Below are 24,682 nucleotides of genomic sequence, written 5' to 3'. Positions count from 1 at the left end.
TCACTGGTAATAAATTAGCATAATTTATTACTGTAATAGCCTCCACGGTAACAGCAGCGTCAGACGGCCGTATGGATTGTGATCCAAAAGAATACAACGGATCATTTGGGGATCATTCGCAATCCATTGTGATCCAAAATAAGCTCTAGGATGGACCATTGAGGGATCATTTACAATGTCTAATCCTGTGAATGTCCCCTGGAAGCCCAGAATAGGATTCAGGATGTATGGACCATTTGAGGACGTCCTCGGGACGTTTTGCGTTATCTGGGTCATAGGTGTACATAAGCCATAGGCAGCGTTCTATAAAGTCCGTAGGACCTTTGATATTAGAACGTCATTTATTTAATAAAATGCCCATTAATAAAAAGCACTTGGTCCCAGGCCCTTCAAGGCAAACATTGTGGGGAGATGAACCCAAGGAAAAAATGCTTACGCAATATGAAAATTTCCGCTCGAGTGTTTTTGCAATATTTAACATTTGACACGGAGGTTGTGGTCCATGAGATGCGACGCTAGAGGGTTTTTAAAACTGTAAGCTTTTCCGATATTCATTTTAAAACAATGAAGTATGCGTAACTGAAAGCTGTACTAAAGCAGCAAATTTCATTTAAATTGATGCAGTAAGTACAGTGATTATTTACTGTTTGCACGCCTATGAATTCCCGAGAAGATTGGGGGAAGAGTTGGTGTCAAACAGACTAAATAAATCTAATGTCCCCTAAAACATCCAATTTGTACCAAACTTTCTGTCGCATTTTCAACAAAGGCTTCTGTAATTATGCTTCGACGTTTCTTGCCAGCGCTTTGTACAACGAAGAGCGCCTTCTAAGTGCGTCGTCTGCTAGACTCCTGTGCGGAAAAGAAGGGTGCTACTTCTGTGGATGCTTTACATCTACCCCCAATCAAGCACACCTAATTCCCCGAAACATTTTATTGTTTCTGTCGGGTGAACATCGTTCGCATTCCAGCGCGCCTGTGCAAGAGAAATACGGCGTCGCCGTCTGCTTTCGTTTGCGCACAACTACGGCACGCCATTGCAGGCAGCGGAGTACAACGCGGACTCTCTCCACATGACGGCGGCGGCGGTTCGTCGAGTCTACCCGTCGGGTCGCGTCGGCCCCCGCCAGCGTTCGAGGGGCCCCTCGTCGCGCCATTCGCGCCTACCAGCTGCCGGTGAACACTCCAGCCGCTCCAGCAACGCCAGGCCAGCACGGTTGCGGCGCCGATGCTAGCGCTTGTGTTTACAAGGCAGCCGTGACGTCACGGCACGCACGTGGGTAGCGGACCGCGTGGCCAGCGTGGCGCTAGTGTCGGCCATATTCCTCGCCGCCTTCGGTTGGGTCGGTTCTGTGGTGGCTGTCGCATCGGAAGAGAGCCGATTCGGGCGCCGCTTGCAGCCTTTGCAGCCGGCACACCGTCGCCTGGAATAATGAGCGATGAAGAACGCGACGTGGACATTGAGAGTGACGTGAGTATGGCACCCCGCGACTCTTCTTCGGTCGCTGCTCGCGCAGCGCACGCCCGACACCTCGGCAGGTCACGCCGCCTCTACGTTGACGCGATTGGCGGTTGGGGAATGCGCGTACGCTGCCCAAGTTGTGTCCTATTATTCCATTGTTCCGAAGCGTCTGCCGAGAACTCGTCATTCTGTTGCTCGAGCCTTTTCTACGTTCCTTCTTTACCGAGTCGTAACGTTGATGGTTCATCTCGCATTTTAGTTTTCCTGTTCTCGTTCTTTTTTTTTTTTTTTTTTTTTTCTGGGCCGCTAGGCCTAGCGTTCCGTCGGTTCGACCGTACTGGCACCGTGTTCTGCGTTTTGCAAGTGGAAGCGGGAAAGTCTGGGACAGATGCACGGAGTCGTAGTTACGGAACGTGTGACCGCTATTCGTCCGCTCGCATGTGCAGCCGGCAGCCACGGGCGCCGCGCTCGAGGCGCTGAGAGCCACGCTCGCTGTGGGTGCTCACGTGACTGAAAAATCACGCTGCCGCCGATGCGGCCAGCCGTCCCAGCGTCCCTGAGCATGCTTTCATGCCAGAACTGACTTCCCAGTTCCGCTCGGCTGCTTATCTGCAGCGCCGCGTTGTTTATTCCGCGCGGCGTGCGTCGTTAACGTGAAATACTTTATCTGATCAGTTGGACGCGTAGTAGCGCGCGTGGCCGAGCGCGTTTGACAGACGATCGTTGGCCTCCATGGCCTATCCTGCTGCGTGGCTCTCAGCTGGCGATACCTCCTCTCCTAGTTTTGCTTTTTTTCCCCTTTTCCACCACCATTTCTAAATTTTTGTCATTTTTTTAAATTGACTTCACGCGCCGCCGTTATCCCACATTGGATTTTTTTTAAATCTCTGCTTGAGGTTTGTTTTGCTTTTGAGACGTACGACGTTATTTTGGATTGGAATTTTATTTTGCTCAACCTTTGTAGTTGCCGCAATCGCCAGGTCGTGCGTCGACGTCGCCTCTATTCCATTTGCCACTTGACGCAGCGGTAAGAAACGCTTTGTAGGTTTGGTGCCCTAGCCGATCGAAACTTGTATTTCACATGTCCTCCGAACCGTAACGTCGACGACGTGGATGAAGTTCGCCGCCTGCAACTTGCTCCCGAATGTTGCTCCGTGCGTTGCTCAACATTTTTTCTGTTTGTCGTAAACGTACGTGGCTGCAAAAATGCAAAGATTTTTTTTTTTTTTTTTTTCACGAATTGAACACGGGCTGCATGTTCCGCTCTGTCGTCTGCAAACCTGAAGGGCCGGGTTCAACGGTGATGCCGACGGGTGTTTTGGTTTTAATGCATGCGCGACCTTTTTTTTCGGTCTTGAAAAACATTGCTGCACTTTGCGTCGTTGCATTTGCATTTCGGCTGTTATGTTTGCGCAGACAGGACGCGTCACCCCCCCCCCCCCCCCCCCCCTCTTACACGTTTACATTGCTCACTGGCGATAAAAAATTTTTCGCTAGAGCTATCACGGCGACGGTATTTGGGCAGCGTACGACGTTTACGAATCCATGGCATTGGAAATTCCCCGTTCCCTAAGTGCCTGCATAACCACAGTTTTCAGAATCTAGTGCCAAACTACATCCATTCGCCTGGCTGTGTCCTCGATTGAGGCACGTTTCGGCCTGTTGCCGGCTTAATCAGCCACTCGTTGTTGCGCTGTGGGCAGCTTGCCCAAAGTGGCTAGGTGATGGTTACGTTATTTTCAGAAATGTTGAGTTAGCGGTGGGTCCCACATTTCCCCATGTAGTCAAGTTCTGGAATCACTGCCAGGGCAAGCAAAGCATTGCGAAGTGTTGGAAGAACAACCGGCTAGTCTGTTATTGAAGCACGGGTGTAGGTCCGGAAAATAGAACGGTTAACGAAAGGACTGGGGCGATCAATGGGTCTTTTGTATTTTTTTAATCTGCTTCCAGTGAAATAGCTTTCCCACTGGAGCGTAAAATAGTTGTGCCGAGGCATACCATTTGTGCACCATAGATTAGGAATGTGTGCGAATTGAGTGGCTGTGTTGAGGAAACCAAGGAATCAAGTTGCCAAAGGCTAAAAAGTGATATGGTGGGAAAAGTTAGTGATAAGTTTGTGTTGGCAGAGCTCTGGTATATCACAGGAAAAGGTCATGTCGAAACACTTTCCAATGAATTTTAGATTGGATGTGGTGTTTAGGCACATACACGCATTCCTAATATAAAGTGCTTAAAGGAGTCGTAGTGCTGTCTTCTACACTTGTGCAGCCAAACCTGAGGTGGCTTGGAGCAGCAATAGGTGAGACGTGGAGGTGCAAGCCGTTTATTTTATTTATGCAGCAAAGCAACCGCTCTCTTGTCAAAACTGCTTATTTATGAAGATCGTCCTTTTTCATTTAGTCCATCGGAAGGGGCAGGGAAATGGACGTGCAGGCCTGGCAGTGTTGCAATAAAATATGCCTTTGTTTGTTGGGCATCCAAGTATCTCTGGGTGGTTTTGGCACGGCTTGAAAATAAAAAAAATGCTCCCTCCTGCACGTCTGGGAATCCTTCACATTGGAGAGTTGGGCAGGCAGCGTTGATGAAAAGCACGAGCCGAGGAAACGTAGAAAAAATGAGGTAACGTCAGTCAATTTGGGAAACATGCGTATAAAGCAGGTGACTTTTACCTGCCGCGAAATCTCTGAGAAAAATTGAAAATTCAGAAAGAACAGCGTGCCCTTAAAGGAGTACTGACACGAAATTTTTATGTTACGTTTTTTTCGCTGCTATGCGTGCCTACCAGCCAACTAATCATAGAATGACAGATTAGACGGTCGAGCGCAGCATAAACATTCATTTACGGCATCGTTTATTCGTGCCAGTTTCGGTTTCGACAAAAAAACGCCGAGCGGCCGCCATGACAGCATGTATCACATGGCGTCACCATTCTTGCCGTATCGCTGCCTCTCTGGAAGCGCGCGCGCCCAGACCGGCCGAGGTCTTCGCCGTCCCCACAGGCCCGGGCAGTATGAAGTCAGTCCCAAGACCATGACGTGTACACACGCCCGAGCAGCGCGCGCCAACCACAGCCAGCGCGTCGGCTTCGTCACGGGAGCCCCAATGTCGACAGTTTGGGGCACGTAGCAGATGATGTCACGTCGACCCGCTCTGGCCTTTCTTGTGCGGGCCAAGATTAAAATGGATTTTAAATATGTTTCGCTGAACGGTTGCTGTTGAAACTTGCTGGGAGATATCTCCTGATAAAATGGAAGCGTTTTACATAGTTATCTCAGCTTTGAAATTTCGTGTCAGTACTCCTTTAACGACAGCAACAAAAAGAGGGCAACATAATGTTAGTGAAACAAGGCACATTCAGAAAGATAAACACAAATGATGTAGAAGTTCTCATTTGAAACTTTGGAGAATGTCTGAAGCGTAAAGAATGGGAACACGATGTAAAAATAACAAGTTGCAAAGGATCCTAAGCATATTTTTATGAGGCAAGACACGAAAGTTTTTTTTTGGGGGGGGGTGGGGGGGAAGGGGGGGGGGTAATTTCGTTGGCCAGTCTTTTGTTCATGACAACACCGAGCATATCAGACTGCAGGTTCGCATGGAACACGATGTAAAAATAACAAGTTGCAGAGGATCCTAAGCATATTTTTATGAGGCAAGACACGAAAGTTTTTTTTTTTGGGGGGGGGGTAATTTCGTTGGCCAGTCTTTTGTTCATGACAACACTGAGCATATTAGACTGCAGGTTCGCATGGGGGGTCATGTGATTTATTTCTGATTCATGTGCTGTGGAGCACGTTGCAGGCAGTGGGAATTACGCATGTGCCAAGTGCTGGTGTGGCAGGCGTTGGCGCCGGCATCCATTCTGGTGGGAGAGGTTACGAGCTTTTTGTACACAGCTTTTGTGTGCTTTTCCAACCTGGCCAAGAAATGCTTTCGCATTCTTAGTCAGTGTTGTGCAGTGGTGCCAAGTTGTAAATAATGATTGGGTCCTAATGGCTTTTTCGATTAGTTTAATTCTACCCTGTTGTGTTCAATTATTCGTAGTTTCCAATTGCGCCTACAGTTGGGAATGAAGGAAAGAAGGCAGGAAAGTCAACCTGGCTAGAGCCTAGTTTGCCATCCCGCACGTGGGAGAGGGAAAGGGGACCAGAAAGAGAAAGGGGAAAAGTTAGTGCAGGCAAATAGGCCAAGCGCTACAGCACCAAATGTTAAGTTCAGTGATTGTCACTTTCAGTCTATAAGTCTTGCATTTAAGCTCATTGCACGCAGGAAGCGTTGGAGTTCCTTAGTCACATTGTGAGCTGGTGACAGAGAAGGCCAGTGACGTGGAACCTTTTCCTATGAAGATGGCCGCCAAGAGTTCCGATTGCTCAGTGCTGACGACCGTTTCTTTCTTGGGAACAAAATTTCCGACTGCAGGTACAAGCATAACGTAATGGAAGTTTTATTGCCAAATCGGAAGTCTTGTTTTCGACTGAGAAGTGTGGGCGACATTGTCTCGTCTGCCAGAGCATGCTGCCCCGTTGTGGCGTACTGCCCCTCCCCTTGGCGGGGGTGGATTTAGTGCGCCCCCTGTGCCGTGGTTCCTCATTGTGCGCCTTTGCAGGCGGATAAGCGGGCGCACCACAACGCCCTGGAGCGGAGGCGGCGGGACCACATCAAGTTCAGCTTCACCAGCCTCAGGGACGCCGTGCCCTCGCTGCAGGGAGAGAAGGTAAGGGGGAAGGGAACGGGCAGAAAGGGGAGTGGCTGATGCCACTCCCTGGGAGGTCGCCAGGTTTCGCACCCGATTCAGTTCACGGGCCGCGGCCTGGAATGTCACCAGTGTCTTGTAGGACATGTTTAAACCCTGCTTTGAAAGAGAGGACAGCCCACTTGTGTGCCCTTTGTTGCATTCCCCACCATTTGCTTTTTAATATGAAAGTAGTAGTTTAGCATGTTAGAAATTCGGTGTCCATGGCTCACAAAATGTAGCCAGCAGACGGTACAAAAAATTGCCCAAGCATGACCAACTGTTGGAAAGCTTGGTATTATTGCCTTGCTCTCGAAGGGCTCCTGGAGCGATGTTCCTTGCCGGTGTCTTTTCCCTCCGGGCATGTGTACTTCGCCAGAAATCATGCCCGTATCCACGCACGCACGAGCGAGTTTTGTAGGCTTGGCAACATTGAGGGGCCTGTGCACGGTTGTTGGATGAAATGTGCAGGGTGCGGCGAGCCTTGTGGCGCGACATCACACGGGCATGCTAACTACAGCGTTAGCAGTTGGGGCAGTAGTGAAGTATGTCCCCACCAAATGTCTTCTTCGCTTGACGATGCGAACGGGGGTACGTGCCAGTTCACAGTGCTCAAAAGTACACTCGGTAGGTTAAAAGGATTCTAATAATGAAGGGACACATGCACATTCTGCAGTCAGGCACTCGTGCTTTTGTGATCACTGCATGGTAAGGAGTGCTTAGGTTGCCTTGTCGTAATTTTATTACTTCTCCATTTTTCGAGTGAGTCTCAGTTCGAGCAGTCGTGGCTCCAAGCCTGGCCGATATTGGGGCCAGTTGTACACCTTGGGGAATCTGTGTTTTTCTAGTGCCAAACGCATTGCCGACTTCACAGTGGGTGGGGTGGGGTCGCCTGTTTTGGCCACGTGCCGTAAGGTGGGGCCGCGAGGGTAACCGCGCTAAACCGGCCGTTTGGAATTCAAGGCCGGCTTGTGTCTGGTTGCCAAGGCAACCGATGCCCGAGATTGCTGGAGTAGCGGCGCTTTGGCCAGCGATAAGAAACTCTGTGCTGCAGTGCAGCACATTGTGCCTACATGGCCGCTTTTCACCACTCTTTCTTAGAGTAGCTGTTCATGCAGGAGTGAAACAGCTGTGCCATTGAGCGCCGCACTTGTTTACCTGTGCCGAACCGTGCCTATTGCGCCAAACTCTTTTATGAGCGCTGCCCTGTGCCGCAGAGCCGAAATTGAGCCACAAGATGCGACCATGATACCCCGTTCCCAAAATCGTGCTTTTTGTTTTTCAATGCGGTTATGGTTTCGGTTTCATCACGGGTATGAGTGGCTATGGATGACAGCTTTAAATTAGCTGTTGAACCGCACGCGCTGCACGCCTTCTCCGCCTTCGGTTTGGTTTTATTTGTGTCGCATCTGCACGGTTTTGTTAACCAGTGCCGGCCGCTGTGCCACAGTTATTGGAAAATGACCAAAGTCAGTAAAGCGCTTTTTTGTCATATCGCAAACTTATGGAAAACTGAATAATATTAGCATGAAAGGTTGTAGCTTATTGGAGGTGAACTTCCTTAAACGCCTATTTTTGGCGAGCGTATCGGCATGTATTGAACAGACAGGGTCTTGGACGCTTTGTCCTCGCTTGTTAATTCGGGTCGCCTTTGTTGCGAGGTATTTGCTCATTTTTGCCTGTGGTCTTTGAGGTTAGCTTTGCTTATTGGGGGATGGTCTAGCAATTAACACGCTCTCGTTACATAGTTTATGCCATAAGTTCGACTCTCACAATTGTTATGCCTTCTAACACGCTCTCGTTACATAGTTTACGCCATAAGTTCGACTCTCACAACCCTGTGACGGGCGAAGACAAAACTATGTTCAGCATCGCACGCACTAAAGCCGCTGTTTGGTAGAAAAATGCGTGCAAACGACTTGTTTTACGGAATGCCGCCGTGAGTTCACTTAATGCTGCCGTCGGTCTGCCAGGCACGGAATGAGGCCTGTTTGATCCCCTTTAACTCTGTGCGTGAGGTTTGCCCTTTGAACGGTGATAACGTGCCGCACGTGCTGGGGACGAAGGTAGATAATTCTGCATATTGTAAATTTCCAGATATAGTACAAGAACTGCGTTCCTGTTTCAGAGTAGGTTCTGGTGCACGGTAGAACGCCTAATGTATATAAATAGATTAAACTTAATTGGCAGGGCCAGAGCAGCCTGCGCCAGCCCCCTGCCATGGAGGCTTTCGTGCTGCTCCAAACATGCTCAGAAAGGCCCTTCTGGCTGCTACAAGTGTGCTGCAAAAGGCAATTTTTGTCTGCTCCCAGGGCTGCTCCCAAACCCATGCAGCCCGTTCCACCCCCTGACATTCGCATGACTGAAACACTGGGAAGGATAGCAGTTGGGGAAGAGCAGCAGGAAATGGTTCACTCTGGGCTGATGCGTTTGGCATTGAGGCAATACTGGATGCGACGCACCAGCATGGGCTAGATTTTAGGCCTCTCAACAAACACCCCCGGTTTAGAGTGTGTGGGTTGCACTTTCACGCTTACAGGCACACGCGATGAGTGTAGAGAGAGGACAGAGCTTTTATAGTTCATATCACAAGCTAGCTGCAGCACTGTGGAGGCTACATTGTTGTCCCCCTCAGGGCGCCTAACTCACCGCGAAGGAAGCGACAAAAGGCGCCGGGGCCGTGCGGTGCCACTTGCTGAGAGGGGAGAAGGGAGTGTCCTTTCAGGACCCCCTTCACGGCGGATTAGGCGCCCTCAGTGGGCGCACTATTGATAACAATGTAGCCTCCACAGTGCTGCAGCTAGATTGTGATATGAACTATAGATGCAGGAGTGGATCCTTATTCCAGGAAGCCGCGCCGTTGTAGCCCGAAATTACCAAGAATGTTTGATTGTCCAGGAGACGGCTAGTGAACGGTATGTCCCACTGCTCGGAGAAGACGGCAGTAAGAACGGGTGGTAGTTTGCTGTTTCCTTGCAGCGGAAGGATGTACATGTGGCCATTAGCTCAATTGGTACTGTGTAAAGGTTGCGGGTTGAAAGGCAGCTGAGGGAAAGCATACTTTTTTGGGAGATATAACTGAGTTTTGCAAAGAATAAATAGCAGTACTTACGGTCTTCTGTGCATTCTTGATTGGCGGATTTTATTTGTGCATGGGTTATCCTGTTCGAGCGAAGAATTAGAATATAAAAAAAATGGCTGCATTTTCGGGCGCCGTTAATCATTCATTGTGAAATGGCCCAAGCCATGTCACTGTTTATGAAGTAACTAGCTAACCTGTGAAGCTGTGTTTGCCGAATTCTGCCATTTATAGTGTGTCACTAAGTGATCTTGTTGAATTGTCTGATGTCGTTAAAAACGATTGACAATTTCTTATGAATGTGCACTTACCTTCTGGCAGTAAGTCAATGAACAATTCATTAACGTGTGAAAAATTTTTTCACGAAGTCAACGAGGATTTTGCGGTGAAAACGAACAGAACTTTAGGGCACGGTTCTGTATCTGTGTGGCACTTGTAACAACTCAACACTGAGGAATGTTGACTTGGATTGCTTGCTTTTTTAACGGGTGTTCCAGTGGGCATCAAGTTGTGTGGTTTTGACAAAATACAAACCAGAAGTTCATAGTGTGGAGCAAGCATGGAACTCGTGGTCAAGCAAATCTGGCCAAACGAAAATGCTAGTAGCGCGATTTCCGGTTTCTCTTGAACCGCATCTGTCGACTTGTGGTCTGCATACTGACTGTTTCTGTCTGTACTAGTCTAGTGTAAAGACCTTGTAGGTGTTAGAAAGGAAGTTTGGGATTTCACATCCCCGAATGCAGCTCCCTTGCAACAAAGCATCACTTGCTCAGTGAACAAAGGTGTAGGAATGCCCATTCCTTCGAGTACAGCACAGCAGTTTTTCTTTTTTTAGTGAACGTGAAGCTTAAAACGGGTAATTACGAAGTTACCACAGAGATTTGTTGAGGGTCGGGCAGTTGTATGCATAATTTTGTGCGTGCCGCGACCGCTGGCAAGACTATAATTTCCGTTTCTAACAAAACCAGCTGTGTGAAATTCAAGAAAAGAAGGCTGAGGAGGATGATTCTTTCTTTTATTTTGGCAAAATAACAAAGCCGTGGGAGATGCAAAAAATAGTCACACCGCCCCCAATCAGGAGTCGAACCCACAATAATAGAATTTCAGGAGCATCTTTTGGGAGTGCTACGTGGGATCACGCTGGCCGGGTGATCATGGTGGGGTGGCAGGAGTTTGGACGTTGGTGGAGAAAATAAGGTGAAGCAACAGCGCAGGAGCTGTTGTTAATCTGGCGCGCATTCAGCAAGGGAGGGGACACTCCGTCTGGCCATATTGTAGTGAGAGAGCTTGCACAAGTGGAAATTAGGGTTGTCACCTTTCCCTGTGAAAAAAAAAAAAAAAAAAGGCTCTTCAGGGGAGGGGGGGAGGGTGGCGTGGTATATAGAAGGTTTAAGGTTGAAAAAAGACACCATGTTTTTGACATGCAGTGCCACTTATTGTAGCGTTTTCTTAGAGAGAAATAAACATAACGTTTGTACTGAAAGTGATTGGGAGCTTGGTTATTGCTCCGCATGTGCTTCACTGAAAAGTAACCACAATTGCTGACAGCGGTGGCAACACTTCTTTGTTTTGTTCCTCCTAGGTCCCCCTCCATCTCAGGCAGTGCCGTCGCCCGCGTATTTTCTCTGCTCGCGTGTCTTTGCGCAGCTTGTCGACGCATATTTATCGTCTTAGTTGTTGAATTGACGCTTATAATACGCGAAAACGAACATAATCACGACACGAGGGCCAAAAAACCACCCAATAACGGCCGGTTTTAAGTATGGACCGGCAACCGGCCCACTGTTTAAAAAAACCGGTCAGGCCGGGCCAAAACCGGGCAAGTGTCAACCCTAGTGGAAATCTGCAACTGGCCTACATTGAAGAACCCTGCCCCAGCAAATGAGTGCCGAAGGAAACATCCTGGGTCAAGTCAAAAACACTGCATACAATTACTGTGCCGACAATGCGACCCATGTACAACGCGTACTTGTGCCCCCTTGTCGTCGTGCAGGCCTCTCGGGCGCAGATCCTGAAGAAGGCGGCCGACTACATCCAGTCCATGCGGCGCAAGAACACGGCCCACCTACAGGACATCGAGGACCTCAAGCGGCAGAACAAACTCCTCGAGGAACAAAGTACATAACACCCCTGCTGCACCCCTCTCCAATCCAACCCTTCCTCTGTGCAATGGCGGCGGGGCCGTGTAGACTGCCGCCTGGCAAGTTTGAAGGCCTTGACCTGTAGTTCATTCCACAAGCTAGGTGCAGCACTGTGGAGGAGGCTGCATTGTTGTCAACAGTCCGCCCACTGAGGGCCCCTAACTCACCGTGAAGGAAGCTACAAAAGGCGCCGGGGCCTTGCTGTTCAACCTGCCGAGAGGGGAGAAGGAAATGTCCTATCAAGGCCCCCTTCACGCTGAGTTAGGCGCCCTCAGTGGGCGCACTGTTGACAGCAATGTAGCCTTCGCAGTGCTGCACGTAGCTTGTGGAATGAACTATAGCTGTGATTCACTGAAGTATGGTGGTGTTTCAACTGCAGTGGTAGCTAACCTTTGCATGTGCCTGGCTCTGGAGGTGTTTAGTGGGGAGGACATTGGTCTTGAGCAGTGATGTTCTTTACCGGGGAGAGAAGTTCCCATTTCTAGGTACAGAAGTTCCCCATTTTTAGCATCCCCTCCTCCCCGCAGGTTTCTCAAGAATTCCCTGTAAATTTCCCTGCACTCTCTTTTTGCAGCTGATAGATCTCTATGTGGGATTCCTGCTTAGCTTTGGGCACTAGCCAGTGCCACCTATGTGTACTTTACGTAGTCTTCCGGACACAGGTGCCGCTCAAAGAATAAGAGTTTGAGTGGGAACTAAATTCCGCTACACCGACAGCTCGACAGCATTTGACTATGCATTTCACATTTTGTACCAAACAGTATGCTTACTTTGCATGCTAAAGCTCTTAATTAAACCTGCCCGTATGAAAGAGAAGAAGACATTGTTGGGTAATTTAAGTAATTTTAGCTCAGCAGCGCCGGGACCGCAGACCCCCGTCTCTTGTCAACAGCATGCGGACAAAGGCACACCCGAAATGTACTTCTTAGCATATTGACCTGCCCCGGGGCTCAGGGGCTAAGGTTTTGTGCTGCTGAGCTCGAGGACGTGAGTTCGATTTCCAGCTGGCAGCTGCTTTCCTGATGGAGGTGAACAGCTGAAGGGATCGTTTCGTGGGGTTAGTGACTGACCTTAGTGAAAACTGACAGTATATTTGTGCTTGGGGTAGCCAAATGCTCTGAATGTGACAATCTCAAGTACATAGGCTAACAAATAACAAAAATGGCCTCAAGACCAGTGTCCCCCTGACGTACTGTTGCGTAGCTTCTGTTGTCAAGTGGTTGCCAGTACTGCTACTAATACTGCTTACTACTACTGGGTGTGAATCTTCAAGCTGTGCCAAAGATAGATTCTAAATGTCTTGGTTAAATTACGGGGCATCTTTTTTGGCTGAGAAAAGTATGTTCAAAAGTGCCCGTTTCCTGGAACTTGCCAATTTCGCCGACGTCGGCCTTGAAGTCACACCTGACGAGTCTGCATGAAAAAATTTGGCAAATTTCCAGCCAATTTGAAACCTTCACAAACAGTGCACCAAAAAATAAAAAAATAAAATAATGAATATTGGCCTATAATTTTTGATGATCAAAAGATTGAGGCTGCCATCAAATGGTGTTGCAAACCAGCGTTAACGTTGCCACGGTGACTGGTGAGACGGCAGCCGCAAAAGAATGCCTGGTGTTTTTTGTCTCTAGGGAAGTAAAAGTACTTCACTCTTTAGTTTAGTCACACGAGAATGTTTGACAGGTTCACTTTGATGTCCTTTCAAAAGTTAGTGTAAGCAGGTAGGTTCCTCGCCAATAACTTGTTCATTTAAGTGGGGACAGTTGAACAGTTTTTTTTTGGGGAGGGGGGGGGGAGGAAAAGGAAAAGGAGGAGGAGGAGGAGGAGGTGTATGGGACTTGACTTTGGGTAGCACAGGAGTGTAGCCGTGGCTGTGGCTTTCTGTGTTTAGTTAGTATTAGTTAGTATGAAAGCTAACCGCCTTTTTAAAGCACATCACACTGCCCAGTAAAAAAGTGTCTGCAGTTGCTTCCCCTTGCATGGCCAGACTCGGTGCTACTTTGTGCATTTCAAGGAGGTTTCGCCCGCAGTGTTTAATTGGTACAGGTCGGATATCAAAGCATTTTTCTCTCCTGGTTTCATGCCCTGCAGTGCATGTGGCAAGAGATGCCAAGCTACCTGTGCGCTCAACCTGGATATATTGATTTTGGGTGGTTGTGCTGTTGCGGTTGTCAGGAATTGTCTTTAGGAGGCAAACACGTTCTTTTGCCGCGCAGCCTGTACCACGGAGTTGTTTCACACTTCTGGTGTTGATACCTCGGACCATGACGTTACAACTGGAATTTTGTATAATCGTTTAACGTTGGGCCTTGCTCAGGGGTGCATGTAAAAGGAGCAAGTTGTGTGTCGTCACTTATCAGAGCTTACACAGTAGTGCTGTGTGACGAAATGCTCGCAGGGATGCAACGTTTTTGGGCAAAAATTCTCCGGAACCCTGCTTAGTGGTGGGCAAATAGTTAGCGTTGTGGACACCAGTTGTCCAGGAAGTGTCAGGTGCAAAGTGCATGCTGAGGCACAACCTGGAAGAGGTGTCGTGCAAAGGGAAGTGTGAAGCGCTTAACGTAAAATCCATGGCATCCTTAATGGCTGCTTGTTGCGACATCAAAAAGCACTAATAATCCTGTTGGGGGTGAGGTCTTGGGTGGGCAAGAAAACAAAGATGTAGTCTTGGGGTCAGGGTTTTTGTTTACTGGTGCAATGCGGACACCCAGTGGACAACGCAGTGGCATGTTTCAGTTTGAAGGGGTGGTATGTTTTCGGGCGGGGTCCCAGAGGGGGGCGTGCAGTGTCTAATCTCATTTTGTGTGCCACCACCTTTAAGGTCAGAGGTCATTGGGGAAGGACAGGGGTTCAGGAAAGAGCAGTAGTTTGGGGATGTACAGTGTGTTTGTTGCACAAGATATTTTAGGAGAAACCCAGTCTCATTGCAAGCAAAAAAGGCTAAAAGTGCCAGAATTCGAAATGGTGAATGTGGCTCCACTGCTGAAATCATCCAGCGCGTCACGTGTGCAACTGGTGGTAGTGCTGATTTGTAACCGGCAAGCGTGATTGTTAGGATGTGACTCAGCGTTAAACCCTCGAATCTAGTACATGCATGATGTAGGTACGCAAGAACGTGGGGATCATTTAATTTTTCATTTCATATATTTTTATAGTGCACACCTTCACAGGCCCATGCAAATGGGCTTGAAACAAGTAAAAAGAACAGGTTCAGACACTGAAGTGGCAAATAAAAAGAATTCGGCTTATAAGAACAGGTTCGCAGACCAACAACAATACACTCAGCGAGGGAAACACTAAAAATTCTTATGCAGTTGCGTTTTGAGAATTCCATTCTTTCACGGCTTGCGGGAAAAAAAGAAAATTTTAACTCTTTCGCAACCTCGGAAAAATGGCCGATTTTGAGCTCTCCGAGAAACTTTTTTTTTTTTTCTTTTGAGCTACTGGACACATTTAGCATTGCTATGCATGAAATTGTACCTTATAGATTGCTCTTTCAAATGCGTAACAGCAGTTTTGTGAGAGGTGTAATTATTGAGAGTTCATTGGTCAACGAACAAAAAGAGTGCACAAAATGAGTATATACAAAACACAAATAGGCGATTTTACTGAGCCTAAAAATTACTTTAGGAATTATAAGATATACGAAATGTTGCTACCTTCCTAAACTATGGTTCAATATATACAGCAACGCTGTACGAGTTCTGGATTTTTGCGGACCCACCAAGCAAACGTCCCTGACGGCTGTGCCACTCCACTTGAGAGTCAGTCGGTATCTCTAAAATATGCATCCAAGCATGCTTGTTTGTGTTCTGACACAAAGTCCTTATCACTGCAGCGGTAAAAAAACATTTAGTGCTCTTCAGACGCAGTGCTAATTTTACACAAGTGTCTGGCTATCTTGAAGGCGATAACACGATACGGTGCGGTGCATTTGGCAAAATGTCCCCACTGCTTCACACTTGAGGTTCCAGCCAGCGTAAGGCCGGCCCGCAGGAAAGAAATTTGCATCGCTAAGAGGCAGCATGCGTTGTATAGCTAGGTCTGCAAAAGAAACCGGTGCACCACTTCGTTGGTGCAGGCTGAATGGGCAGCTTGGTTGGTGCAGGCATTAGCTGGCTGCTGCGGCTGTTTTTTTAACGAAAGAATTACGTTGTATGTTGTGCATGTAATTCGCAGCCCTCCATTGCAGCAGGCCTCGTGGACTGGCTACGTGTCGCTTGTGGGGTTTTAGCCTACAGGGTTTTTCCATTCACTACGGAAGATTACCTTGAGTGGTAGGCATTGTGCCTCTGTTGCGAAGCACAGTACCCCGGAGCTGGACTGCACCGTGCCTTTGGCAGCGTGCCACAGCGTTTGTGAACAACACTGGAATACAGGGAATGTCCTGCTCACTTGCACGCCCTCTCTGCAATATGCTGAGCAAGAACACACTTAACCCTTTCTTTGTCGGGCGTTTCTAGCCGTGATTCACCCCCAGTGTCGGATTGGTTGCCGGAATATCAGGGATGGAGCGGTGTGATTTATTTGACAGTGATAGCGTCCGGAACGTAACGCGTTGAAAAGAGAAGAGCGTGGGTGAGAAATGGCCTTTTTTTCCAGATATTTCCAGTTTGTCCATGTGTGCTTCCGGGACGACGACCCCACTGTTTCAACATTAGAATCTGATGCTGTGGAACTCGCACCACTTCCCCAGATGAGAAATTCTCAGAATGCAAATCCGAGCTCTTATCGTATTCGTATTGGAGTTGGAATGCCCATCGCTCCTCTGCGCAGTCTAAGGCCCCGCACGGTCAGCTATCCGAAAGTAACCGCGCACATGGAGGGAGCTCTTCCACCAGCCCGCAGAACGCACAGAAATGGCACGTGACAAAATAATGATGGCAGATAGAAACAAAAGGGGGATGCAGCATTGATACAACCGCCTCGTTTGCTGCTGACAGCGGTAAGTGAGGGCGTGGCGAGCGAGCGAAAACCGCAATTGAGTCATGTTTCGGTCGATTGGAGAGGTAACGGCGCTGGGCTAAACTGGCGCGCCGTAGCAGACGCAAGAACAGGGGGGGGAGAACCTAGAAACCCGGTGCGGATGGTGCAACAACCCTTGCACCCGTAATCGCACGCATGCCGCATGGTCACTCATCATGACAGAGTACAGCGCGCGGAGCAGCCCCCCGGTGATGATGATGATGATGATTGCTATTGGTTTCCTCTTTGAAGCGGGGTGATGACATGTCATCTTACCAAAAAGGACTAATACAACCATGTTTTACACTCTTGGTTTAATACTAGCGCTGCTTAGGGCAGGCACTAAAGCTTATTAGGCCCGAAATACTTTTTTTTTCCTGTTACAGGTGGTACCCGTCCTAGGCAATATTCCCCTCTCTGCTTTTCGTCCACCAGCATTCTAATCTTCTTTTCGTCCCCTCGACAGCCTTGAAGTTAACTTCCTCTCTGATACCCTTAAATCCTAGGGCTTCTGGAAGCCCAATATTCCCTTCATGTAGATTGGATGGATACCCTCACATTCTAACACTATGTGCCACATAGTTTCTGTTTCTTTTCTGCAGACCACACATACCCCCTCATTTTGTGAATACTTCCCCACAAAACTCTTAGTTCGCAGGCAACCTGCTCTAGCCTCAAAAAGCAAAGCACTGCCCTGGGAATTATCATAGAAATTTTCCTTTCTGATGTTTAATTTCTGAGTCCTGTACATCTCTAACGACGTTTTAGCTTCCATTTTTCCCCTCCATTTATTCGTTTCAATCTGCCTTGCCTCTTTTTTGGTTACCTTGGCTGTTTTGGATTCCCCACTGTTCTTTCCGTATTTCATCGTTAGCCTTCTAGTCTTTCTTAACCACTGCGTGTCCACGCTTTTCAAGAATAGGTACCTATAATGCTTAGCTGCCCACCTTCGTTGATCCATTGCCCTCAACCCCTCATCTCAAAGCATATTTTACTCTGAGCTTCTCCCACCCCTCCCCTCCCTCACCTTCTTCCCCCAGGCATGGAAGGGTGGGTGCGGCCCCTCCAAACTCTTCAATATACCGCTGTGGAGAGCTAGCGAGTGAAAATACGAGCCACTAGAAAGAGTCTACAGATGGTGTGAACAATCCAGGCACACCAGCTTTGCGCTATAGCGCGAATTAATTTTGAACGCGCAATGGAGAATGTACCGGTACGTCAGGGACAGTGAAAGGCTTAACAATCTTTAAGGCTGGCGGGGCGCCCAATAAGCAATTAATTGCCAGCAGCTGAGCCGGAGCAGCAGCCCTTTTTGCTGCTGCGGGAGCGCTGATTGGCCTTGTGAAACGGCGGTTGCACCAAAAGGGACGGTAGCAGTTCGGTTATCTGTAGGTATAGAGAAACGAAAGACGATCAAACAGCTCTTGGACATAGATCGTGAAGAGTGCAGTTATCTCGGACTCCGTGGGAGCCGAAGCCACGAGGAGGCAGTTCATGTGGAGGATGCAACAGACTGAAGAGCACATGCTAGCATTTCTAAATGAGGAGTGGCTTATCTCGGTGTGGAAATAAATGTTTCAGTGGGGATGGTTTCTGGCACTCCCGTGTGGACCAGAAATGCAGGGCCTTCAAAGCACCCCGACAGAAACTTCTGGCGAGATAGACAGTTTGAGGGAGAGTGGGGCGGGGTGGGGGAGCTTTTGAGCTGCACTTAAGCTCATCCCTGCCACGCACACCTTGGTGCATGTTTCCCTTGCGTGCCCTAAGCTTCTAGGCCTAAAGCCTTTAATTATGTAAAGGGCCTTCTACTCATTCCCCTAGCGGGTCACACTGAACGCTAGAAACTGGCTTGTGTTGACTGGGAAGGACTAGCAATGTGCGGGCAACGTGAGGGATGGGAACGAAAAGAAGCCCAGAGAGGGAATGCCAGATTATACGAGAATACCGTGACGGCAAGTGGTGGACTTTGTTGGTACAAGGCTTGAGGTGTGAGGGCAAATGACTGGGATGAGTGTCCGTTCCAACATGGACATTCAGTGGCCTGCGAAGGTGCTAGTTATGGCCCAGTAAGGGCGCTGAGAGCGGGGGAAAAAAGTGCTCAGATCTCGTTATTGGGCTTTGCGAGCAGAGCTTATCGCGTGGTAAACACGGCGTCTTGGGGTTGAATTCAGTAATGCGGCAGTGTCATTTTGAAGGGACCCGGTGTCGGTGCGAGCAGCGCACGTTTCACTGCCCGTGATTCCTGTAAGCATGCAAGAGCCGAGAGACAACGGAAAGCACAGCTTCCTGTTGAGAGTGAAACGAACGCCCAGAGGCTCGTGGTGGTAGCAGTGGCACTTTATTTTGCATTGGGTTCAGGGCAGGGCCAGAGGGCCCCCACGATGTCCGGGGCAGTTTCTTGGGCTGCCAGGTCGGAGCTCCCCAGAGCCTGCTCCCAGTGAGAGGGGGGAAGGGGTCGGGTGGACACTCACAGGGGGAGTGGAAGAGTGTGTCCAGTGCTCCACATGAGGGGCAGTGAGGGGAGGCGAATTGGTGTGGGTGCACGAGGAGAGTGTGTGTTTGTAGGAGCCACCACATGCGCGCTGCCAGCGGAGTAAGTGGGGAGGAGGCAGTGTTGAGTCCTTGTAAGTGGGACATTTCGGGGATGCCGGGAGCCTGGGATATCCAAGCGCAAGCGTGTTGGTGTGCTGTCTCACTACAACCTATGTTGGTGTGGGCCAAAGTCCGCAGCAGCATCACGGGGCGGGGAGGGGGATTCTGAAGGAGAATTTCAAGGGCAGCAACTGAAATGGTGCCGTTTATGTACTTCCAAGTGGCAGTTTGAGAGTGAGATTGAAATGATATGGGGAGGGGGGTAGGTAATTGAGCAAGGACAAGGTGGTGGTGATTGTAGCTGTGTGTGTGCCACTAGGGCTTGCTTCGCTCCCAATGGGAGCCGAGCTAAGTTTTCTTTGAACTCTCACTGCTCGCACGACTCCGAAATTTCGGAAATCGTTTTACACACTGATAATGACAAAAAATGTGTTATAGCATCGCTTCAGGATGACTGCTGCCGTTTTACAGGATGTGGGCCCGGGGTGAGTGCTTAGAGAGAGAGAAATAAACGTTTATTGTCTGAAAAGACTAGCTAGGACTTGGTCCTTGCCGGTCCGAGGTGGTAGGTCTCGGCAAACTGTGGCAAATAGACTTGTGAAGGGAGACGCTGTAACGGTGCCGCATGGCTCCCTGGTGGGCCCAGGCCTGTTCGCGAGGTAACATATTGCCCCCGTGTGTGCATGCCCCCTCTGTTGTGCCACCGCAGCCAAGTGTCTTGCGGCCGGTGGTACCGATGGCCTTGCCCCTCATCGGCCTTTCTCTGCGTTGTCGCCTAGGCAACGGCAGAAGCGCAAGCCAGGTGCGTGCAGTTCCCTCCCAGGGCATGCCACTCGGCACCACCGCCACTGCGGCACAGGCCGGGTTAGCACACGCGGGGAAATGCATTGATTTGGTTGGCATGTCGGAAGAGGACCGTGCTTTGTCTGGGCGCTGAGCTTGTCAATAGAGCAGGAGAAATCAATATATCCGGGTTCAGATGCTTGCTTCTTGTCCTGTGTAGAGGTTCTGTCGCGTTGCGTTGGAGGCCGCAGCGCAACTTGCATAACTGACTCTGGGTTGCGAAGCTGCTGTAAAGTTCCAAAAGAGCGCCCACCGAGAGATGCCAAGTGAAAAATATGGGATGGGCACTTTCAGGTCAGCTGCGAAAAACTACAAAAAAGTGGCCGCACCGCCCACTAACACTGCAGAGATATCAAGTAAAAAGAACGGGACCGGTTGTGTCCCTTTTCTTCGAAAATGAGACATCGGCTGCAGGGCATTTTCGCAGAGGGAGCTCCACGGGCTTTCGAAAGCGTCGAAGCTGGCACGATTTTCGGGAGTGCGTGATCTTTGGGATCTTTTAGTAAATTGAATATTGGGCGAGGAGTGCTCTCGCAGAACTTCGCGGTACGCCACGAAATTAAATTTTTCCTTGGCTGCAGAGTGGCGTATCCTGCTGGGCCGCCCAATGCTCCTCAAACAGGAAAGGGAAATTATTTGTTCGGTAATTGCTTGAGGCAGCGGAACAAGTTGTTGCGGTGAAATGGATTACAAGCATTCAGCAAGCTGCCCCTGCAGGGTAGTTGGAAAGGAGGGTAGTGGCTGCATGAAATTTGGCAACCCCGCATTTTACGCTTTTTTGGCCTCATTGTTGCACGGCATGCTGCTGTGGTGTCGGAACACTGGTGAAATGCAATCGTTTCTCAAAAAGACGTGTTGTTTTTTGTCCCCCCCCTTCCCCGCACTGCAGTCCGAGCGTTGGAGAAGACCAAGGTTGCCAGTGGCGGAGGCTACTCGACCGGTTCCGTGCTGGACACTATGAACATCAAGGGGGACTCCATCTCGGCCTTTGACGGGGGCTCTGGCTCCGAGAGCTCGGAGGACACGGACAACTCCTCCAGGGGGTCGCGCAAGAAGATCAAGTCCAGCCCCGGGTCGACACCCATGGACCTTTAGGACGAGCGCCGCCGCTTTTTAGTCCGCCTCCGACGAGCGGCGGAAGCCTGGAAGGACGGCCTGGATGCAATTGATGCGACTTCCCCTCCCGTTTGACCCCCCCACCCGGTGCCCTTGTTGGGCTCTTCCGTAACCCTTTGTGGCCGGTGATCACGAATGTTGCGACATGGGGACTATTTGGGATGCTCCACGCTATCCGTTTCTTCTAACGGCCTGTGCCTTACGTGAGGCCGTTTAAAGTTTGGTATTCTTGGTTTAGTTGCAAGTACAACGAGGTATTTAGGGGTGATGTATTTGGTTGGAATTGCAACTACATCGCCCGTTTCGGAAAAGTGGCTGCCTTAGCTAGGGTAATAACCATTACCGGTGCCATTATGTTAATGCCGGAGGGTTTCGGCTTGCTGGTTTATTTTGAAGTTTGTGGCAGATTCGAAGCATTCAGCATTTCAGTGAATGTCTTTCTTATTTTACAATGTTTGGTGACGTTATGGAAAGGATGTCATTTTAGTGCTTTTTCTATTTTTATTATTTTTTTGTGTGGGCAAGCTATCTTTTTTGCACAATACAGCGAGGATCTGATCTGCTACATCTGTGAGCTTCTTTTATTCCTCAATTTTTGTGCTGGGTTTCCATATTGTACTGTGATTATGTTAGGCAGTATGTTCACATTTCACAGTGTTTTTATATTTAGAATCCGTGGTATTTGGTTCATAACGTGTCCGTTACATTCGTGAGGGGTGCAATAAAGGAATACCATTCTGGCCCTGATTGGTGTAAACCATGCAGCTCCCTCTTGGTTAAATAGCTCTTTGTTTTTAAAATTTTCTTCTTGGGTTTGCTGCTTAAATGTGGACTTCCAAGTGTTCAAGCGGCAGTGTCGCAAACGTGAGGTCTACCCATATTTCAGCGAACAATATAATTTCGATCCGATTTTCGTACTTACCTATGGTTGGGAATATTTTCAAGCAGCGAGACATTAAAATTTTCTCCGTACCTTGTTTGTTCTTGGCCACGAAGGGTTAAATTTTAATTCCAATTTTTCACCTGTTTCCCACGCAGGGAAGCAGAGACGCACATTACGGACGTGGGCGGCCGTCAAACGGAGGGGGGGTTGCCGTTTTTTTAACGTAATTTATACCCTTCGCTCGTCACTCGTTCGTCCTTCCCGTCATGCCCATGTTGTGTGGCTTTTCGTACTTGTACCTGTAGGCGACTGCACGGGGCGCTTGCACCGAGGGAGCCTCTCGGCGAGCGTCGACCGTTTGTTGCCGCCATCGCGGATGGATCCCGGCTTTTTTTCACTCGGCCACTGTTGGCGCGCAGCCCTTCGGAAGCATCGCCTGTCCCGCTGTGATGTTTCTGGGTTAAACGGAGGTGGCCCACAGGATGGAGTTGGGCTCACTTAACTGCTAGGCTGAGCTCTGACATTGGGATGGTTGTGTCCCCGTGTTTGTCGCTTTTGGATGAGGCTGCTGTCGGGGGCAAACTGCACTATTCAGGCTTGGCTCGATGGATCAGCGTGCCTGCGGGATTGTCTGCCCGGTTCTGAATTGGTCAATGGACGGCGGTCTGTTGTTAAAGAAGGGGTGGTAACTGAGTCAGGCTTGGCACACCTAAGGGAAGAAATGTTGGAAGCTGTTTGTCTTTGTGCTTGTCCTGGATTGAGTTGCTGTTGGGCCTGTGGCTTTGGCTTGGAGTTTGCTTGTATCTCTGTAGCAGACATTGCTTCGGGGCTACTTGGAACCAGAAAACAACCTTGAGAAGGTTGTTGATGCTCTCTCTTGTGTTTCGTTGCGCTGCCATCCTTGCGTGTTTCGTCACCTCCGAAGTGTCAGCGTGGGTGTAAGTGTACCCAATTAGGAAGAACACCTTTTGCTGTCTGTTCTTGCGCTGTTCTGTCCACTTATTTTGTGTGTGTACGTGCCCAAAGAGGTTATGGGCGATGTTTTTGAGTTGGTGCTTTCGGCATTGCTTGAAGCACAAAGACTTGCAGCACTGATTTATCGGGGTAGGCTATTCCTCCTGCGTGTGTGTGTGAATGCAGCCTTATGGTCCGTTCTGGCATGCACTGTCTGTGGAGTATTTCGCATTAGTTCCGTAGATTTGAATGGCATTTTGAGTGCCGTTCGGCATCTTAACTTGGATTCAGGCGAGCGCAATTACACAAAGGCAGCAGCCTTGCTTGGTTAAGAATATTGTTGTTAAATTTTCGTTTTTACTTCTATTTATTCCTGGCGCGACCTTCTGCCAGGTGGCGGACCATCAGAGGTCCGTAGTAATTCTGATACTTTTCGTAGATTCTTTCATTTCGACGACGGGAAGCTGTTGTGCTTGTAGGCTGCACTCCTTCCTTTTGTTTCTGAAACGGTTGTGTCAAAAGTGCTTCGGGCCTCCCCAAGTGTGTTTGAGTGTTGCCGACCTGTGCAGAAGCATTGCTCACGTCGCGTCCGGTTGACTGTGAGCGCCGTCGAAGCAGAAGCAGAGTGAGACTTGTGCTTGAGTGCCGTATGGCAGGCGCAATTCAGCGCTTGCCACCAAAGACTAAGTTCACACTATTGTAGGTGTGTGTTGGCCACTTTGTGCACTGAACCGCGTTTTTGTTATTATTTATTGCTTCCTACACTTGTAAGACCAAGTGTGCTCCAACCTTTGTCAATGCAAAGACTGTCAAGGAGGCTGTTGTCCTCTCAAGCAATATGGGGGGAAGACGACGGAGGTCGTCACTAAATGTACATTTTCATGCCGCCATGCCATTGTAATTCTGATGATCTAAGGGACGATCTTTGCTGCCTTTGTTTGGCGTCTTGTAGTGGGTTCATGGTTTTAAACTCGTTCATTGCCCTGTCCGTGCCACTGCCTTCCTCTGTGCGCACAAGCAGACTGCACGATTGGCATCTCTGCTCGATGCCTCCGATTAGATGTTACGACATCGTTTCTTTTGGTAGTTTCGTGGATCATTACATGCAAAACACCATGTGTAACTGTGCATGGCCATTTCCTTGAGCCAATAAATCGTGTTCTGTAAATACTAAGCTTGCTTTCATGTGGTCGGCACCAGTTCCCGGTCTGCTCTGTGTGTACACCAAAGGTAAGCTGCAATTGCAGTGTGTGTTGAAAGTGACCTGGACTCCTAAAGTTGCTTGCTTGAATAGACCCATGAAAATTATTGCACTTGGTAGGGCGATTGGTTCAATTGAACCAGGAGGGATGCAAGGACACGAAGTTGAGAGATTTTTCTGACAGCCCAGAGGGAAGGAAGACTTTGTGAAAAAGCACATTGCTCATGTGGGTTGTTTGGAATGTTGTTGCTAATGTTACTATGGGCTTAAATGTGTCTGACAGCAGTTCTTCGGCATTTCTTTTTCAAAAAGGATGATTGGGTTCTGTTCCCTGGTGCTGGCAATCTGCGTGTCCTACTTGGTGCAGAAGTGCCGTTCGAGCTCGGGAGGTTCACGCGTCGCTCGGCCGATAGGGTAAAAGCGAGCAGGAAATAGTTATTTGATATCTTCACCGCAAAACAGTATGACAGACTAGAGGCACGAAAGTCGCCACGAGCGGTGAAGAGGAAACGCAAACCCACGCCTCCGTCGTCTACGTCAAAACGGGTCCAAAAGTTACTCGGAAGGGAGCGCGTCTCGGGTGAGTCACGGTTGAGGGTGCTCTGCGACTCCTATTATGGTGACCCTAGTCACGTGACAAGAGCCGCTTTAGGTTGCGGAAACGGCGCGGTGGATGGCGCCACGGGCGTCAACACGTGATGGCGGCATTGTCCG

General features: G+C 49.2%; 1 protein-coding gene across 3 annotated transcripts; it reads left to right on the top strand.

The window, feature by feature from the left end:
* The first annotated feature begins 1,324 nt into the window (after positions 1 to 1,324).
* LOC144150023 (protein max-like) lies at positions 1,325 to 23,941 on the top strand. 3 transcript variants are annotated; one of them, XM_077681804.1, is made up of 5 exons: positions 1,325 to 1,471; positions 6,078 to 6,176; positions 11,267 to 11,390; positions 19,681 to 19,773; positions 20,704 to 23,941. In XM_077681804.1, the coding sequence occupies exons 1-5, from the start codon at positions 1,433 to 1,435 to the stop codon at positions 20,907 to 20,909; spliced, it is 561 nt and encodes a 186-aa protein (XP_077537930.1). In that variant the 5' UTR covers positions 1,325 to 1,432; the 3' UTR covers positions 20,910 to 23,941. The 3 variants fall into 3 exon arrangements, with proteins under 3 accessions (XP_077537930.1, XP_077537932.1, XP_077537929.1); XM_077681803.1 differs by having other exon boundaries at positions 1,335 to 1,471; positions 6,069 to 6,176; XM_077681806.1 differs by lacking the exon at positions 19,681 to 19,773 and having other exon boundaries at positions 1,327 to 1,471; positions 6,069 to 6,176.
* Positions 23,942 to 24,682: the final 741 nt, after the last annotated feature.

The sequence above is a fragment of the Haemaphysalis longicornis genome, unplaced genomic scaffold, assembly GCF_048455015.1.
Source record: "Haemaphysalis longicornis isolate Haplotype H1 unplaced genomic scaffold, Haemaphysalis longicornis Haplotype H1 scaffold_8, whole genome shotgun sequence".
NCBI lineage: Eukaryota > Metazoa > Arthropoda > Arachnida > Ixodida > Ixodidae > Haemaphysalis > Haemaphysalis longicornis.
Note: the sequence above shows the minus strand (reverse complement) of the source record. Positions and strands in the feature narration are given on the sequence as shown.

What these genes read in the sequence shown, in the direction of transcription:
- LOC144150023 (XM_077681803.1), top strand. Translation starts at nt 1,433, where the DNA reads ATGAGCGATGAAGAACGCGACGTGGACATTGAGAGTGAC. An exon ending in CAAACTCCTCGAGGAACAAA is followed by an intron (nt 11,391 to 19,680) that starts GTACATAACACC and finishes GTGCCACCGCAG; the next exon opens with CCAAGTGTCTTGCGGCCGGT. An exon ending in ACGGCAGAAGCGCAAGCCAG is followed by an intron (nt 19,774 to 20,703) that starts GTGCGTGCAGTT and finishes CCCGCACTGCAG; the next exon opens with TCCGAGCGTTGGAGAAGACC.